Source organism: Sorex fumeus, unplaced genomic scaffold (assembly GCF_029834395.1).
Source record: "Sorex fumeus unplaced genomic scaffold, SorFum_2.1 ptg000041l, whole genome shotgun sequence".
NCBI classification, from domain to species: domain Eukaryota; kingdom Metazoa; phylum Chordata; class Mammalia; order Eulipotyphla; family Soricidae; genus Sorex; species Sorex fumeus.
Genome location: NW_026606098.1, coordinates 7,200,254 through 7,204,113, shown reverse-complemented (window position 1 = coordinate 7,204,113; position 3,860 = coordinate 7,200,254). Strand labels below are relative to the sequence as shown.

Here is a 3,860-nt window from a genome sequence, read left to right as displayed (position 1 = left end):
TTTCCAGGGACAACCTTATGAGTGTCCTTGGGCCACCTGGGCCACGGCCTTTCATTAGGGAAATTCTAGGAGTCTAATAGAGTATTCCTGTCTGGTTGGTTATTCATCCTTCCATGCTCCAGTTCCCACGACACGGCATTGACATCACAAAGCAGAACAACAGACAGCCCAGAGCACAAGGAGTGGCTGTGGCAAAGGCACTGCCCCCCAGAACATGCATGTTGGGTGCACGGCTTAGTGACGTGGGCTGAGCAGAAGGCGATGCCGACCAAACTCCTGTGATGCTGAGACCATCCCTAGTCAGCCCAGGTGCCAAGTGAGAAAGACAGCCTGGCCCGACTCTCTCTGCCTGACCGGGAGTGGCAGGAGTCCCTGTGTGACTCAGGGCTGCTGCTCATGGTGAGCAATTAGGAGACAATGGCGGGGGGGACACGAGACACTATTGGGCGACCCCAACTGTCCTTACCCCGAAGAGAACAACACTCTTGTCTGCCGAGTAAGCCTCTGGTTTCTGATAAGCCAACGATTGAGACAGTAAAGTGATCTAAGAGAAAATTTCAGAGTGGCCTTGTAGGGAGTTCAGAACAGCCTGAAGAGTTGATGGTCACTGGCATGTCCATAGCTCTGGTTACTGAGAAATACCTGACTTCTTGCCAACCAGGGCTGCCAGGGCGCCCTTCATGTCCTTGTTCCGGAGGCTGTAGATGAAGGGGTTCATCATGGGGGTGACCACGGTGTACATTAATGCAGCGACTGTGTCCTTCTGGGCCGTGTGAGCAGATGAGGGGTTGAAGTACACCCCTATGAGGGTTCCGTAGAACAGGGTCACCACAGAGACGTGGGAGCCGCAGGTGGAGAAAGCCTTCTGCTTGCCTGTCTTGGACGGAATCCTCAGCACAGCCGCGAAGATAAGGAAGTATGAGATCAAGATGCCCACGAAGGGGAAAATGACTGTCACGGCAGTCACTGAGTTCACTGCTATGTTGCTGACAAAAGTGTCAGAGCAGGCCAGATTCAGCATGGTGCCTATTTCACAAAAGAAATTAGGGACCTGGTTGTGCGTGCAGAACAAGAGACGGCTCAGCAATACGACATGTACCAAGGAATGCCCAAATGATGCGGCCCAGGATGCCCCCACCAGAAGGCTGCAGACTTGGGGTGTCACAGATGTGGCATAGTGCAGGGGGTGGCAGATGGCCTCGTAGCGGTCATAGGCCATGACAAGCAGCAGGTAGCAGTCAAGACTCGCAAACAAGATAGTGAAGAATGTCTGGGTAAAACATCCAGCTAGAGAGATCCCTTTATCCCCAGTGACATGATTGATGAGTGTCTTTGGGATCGTGGTGGTGGTGAAGCAAATGTCCACGAAGGCCAGGTTGGCCAGGAAGAAGTACATGGGGGTGTGGAGCCGGGTGTCGGTGATAATGGCCAGAATGATGAGCAGGTTGCCCAGCACTGTGACCAGGTACATAACCAGAAAGATAATGAAGAGCAGCTGCTGCTCCCGGGGGTCCTCGGAGAGGCCCATTAGGAGGAACTCGGAGACCTGGCTGAGGTTTCCCCCTTCCAAGAACATCCTGGATCAATGAGAGCAAATGGGAAGCTGCCATGTTCCGACCAAGATCACCCAGTCTTGATACTGACTCCTGACTCTGCACATTAACTCAGATACATCTCACACTGCTTCCTAACCTGGACCCCATCCACGACTACAACATTTCTATCAGTTTCCACTAGGATCTGAGTTTCTTGGATCCCCTGAAAGTTTTTACCCGACATACCTGGGCATCTCAGCTAATGTGAACTGCTGAGGAGCAGAGAGGGTTACAGGGAGACAGAAGAGCAGAGGGTGGGGTGCAGAAGTGGCGTCTCCACGGGCAGCACAGCACGGCAAGGAAGGTGATCCAACGATCACGATCCAACTCTGGCGTGATCTCTGGCTTCCCCTGTGGTCTGTAGCACAGCCAGGAGCAGTTCCAGTGCACAGGCAGAGGTCACCCTTGAGCACTGCCCGATGTGGGAAAAAGAACCCTGAAAAGAAACGGTCCCCACCGAGCCTATGCACACGTGGCGTGACCCCACGTTTGCCGCACGTGCCCAGGATTCTGAGCTTCTTTCTCCAAAGGGAAACAATGTCCCCTACCTCAGCTCTTCCAGACCTCAGGCGAAGAGTCGCTGTGACACAGCTCTCCCCAGGACGCGCAGGCAGCTGCAGTTCACTGCCCCTCCCTTCAGACCTCGACCCTGTTCGCCAGCAGCCACTGACCATGCTGGTTGTGCAGGCTCAGGATAGCTCTCCTGCCTCCCCCACAGGCACCACCACTGGAGCGCCAGCCCCCTTCCCCACATTGACACCTGACACTGGCCCCAGAGCCCTGCTCTCCACACTCTTCTCACTCTTCCTGTGCACTGGGCACAAGCAAGAAGTGACCGCCCATCCCTTCCTCTCAGACACAGAACCCAATCGCATGCTAGGATAAAGAGGTTGGGGACAAGCCTCCCCACTCCCCAGAAGACATGTCTGTCTTGTTCCCAAATGTCAGCTGTGATGCAAGTATCAGAATTTGGAACCTATGAACAGGTTTCACACATGCACTGGTGTTTCCTGCTTTATTCCTTTCATGTAATATTAATGATTGAGGGGACAAGAGACTGCAGTGAGGTCTGGAGACCCCACAGCCCCTGCCTCCTGTCCCCGTGCCCAGGACTGGGCTCCCTCTGCCCACTCACCTGTGCCAGGAGTGTCTTTGTCGGTGCAGACAACAGGAACACTGGGGCATCATGGTCTGAGAGCGAGGTGAGGTCGCTGTCAGTCCCATAGGCAGACCCAGTGCTAGCAGGGCCCCATTTACCTTCCACCCTCGCTTGAGCTCAGTCCCCTGAGTCTTGTTAGGGGCCTGTTGATTGGCCTCCAAACCCATCTGGGCACCTGCCCTGGGCACAGCGATGAGTGTGTCTGGCTCTAGGATGTCCCTGTGCTCTGGGCCTAGGTGTAGGTGTCTTGGATACTGGAAGGATGTGTCGCTCTGTAGGGCCTGCCGATGTCTGTGGCTAATACCTGCTGGTGCCTGGCAGAGTGAGTTAGTTTAACTGTGATTTTCACACATAGAGCATAAGAGTCACCATTTAAAGTAGAAAAGTCGACAGCACTTAGGATATTCTTTTTTTAATCTGCATTCCTGACTCTAGATTATATTTTTTTATTAATTAATTAATTTTGAATACCCATCCCTCCACCAGTGACCATTTCCGACCACCTCAGATCCCAGTATCCCTCCCACCCCCCACCCCCATCCCACCCTGCCTCTGTGGCAGGGCATTCCCTTTTGTTCTCTCTCTCCCATTGGGTGTTGTGGCCTGTATAAGAGTTAAGCCTGGTTTTCAGGGAGAAACGTTGGATGATTTACTTTCCATTGATCACCTTGCATACAGGGAGATGTCGCGCGGCCGCGTAAGCGGCCGTGCAGTTTGGAGTAAAAGTCCTGGTTTCCGCATACTCGAGCTATGCTTGTAGAAGCTCATGGTCAACAGGGTTCCATCTGGAGGAGGCGGGATGCGACACCTACCCCATCTGGGTCTTCCCGGTGATCTCGTCTCTCTTCAGGACCTGGTGCATTCTCCTGGAGCTGTGGAGCCCCCCGCGGCCTTTCTTCTCCGTGGCTGTGTGCCGTAAAGATGGTGCTGGGGGGCGGGTTGTGGGCATGACTTCCGGAATCAGAGGTTATCTGGGGGCCAGGGCGGTCCAGGCAGTTTGGAGGAAAAGTCCAAGTCCTGGTTCCCGCATACTCGAGCTATGCTTGTAAAGGCTCATGGTCACCGGGGTTCCATCTGGAGGAGGCGACTTAGGATAATCTTGAGAT

General features: G+C 54.0%; 1 protein-coding gene across 1 annotated transcript; it reads right to left on the bottom strand.

The window, feature by feature from the left end:
• Positions 1-628: 628 nt before the first annotated feature.
• On the bottom strand, positions 629-1,576 carry LOC130028815 (olfactory receptor 1361-like). Its single transcript, XM_056119661.1, has one exon. It carries the CDS (start codon positions 1,574-1,576, stop codon positions 629-631), a length of 948 nt encoding a protein of 315 aa, XP_055975636.1.
• Between the last annotated feature and the right edge of the window lie 2,284 nt (positions 1,577-3,860).

Coding starts and splice junctions, on each gene's coding strand:
- LOC130028815 (XM_056119661.1), bottom strand. CDS start 1,576: ATGTTCTTGGAAGGGGGAAACCTCAGCCAGGTCTCCGAGTTCCTCCTA.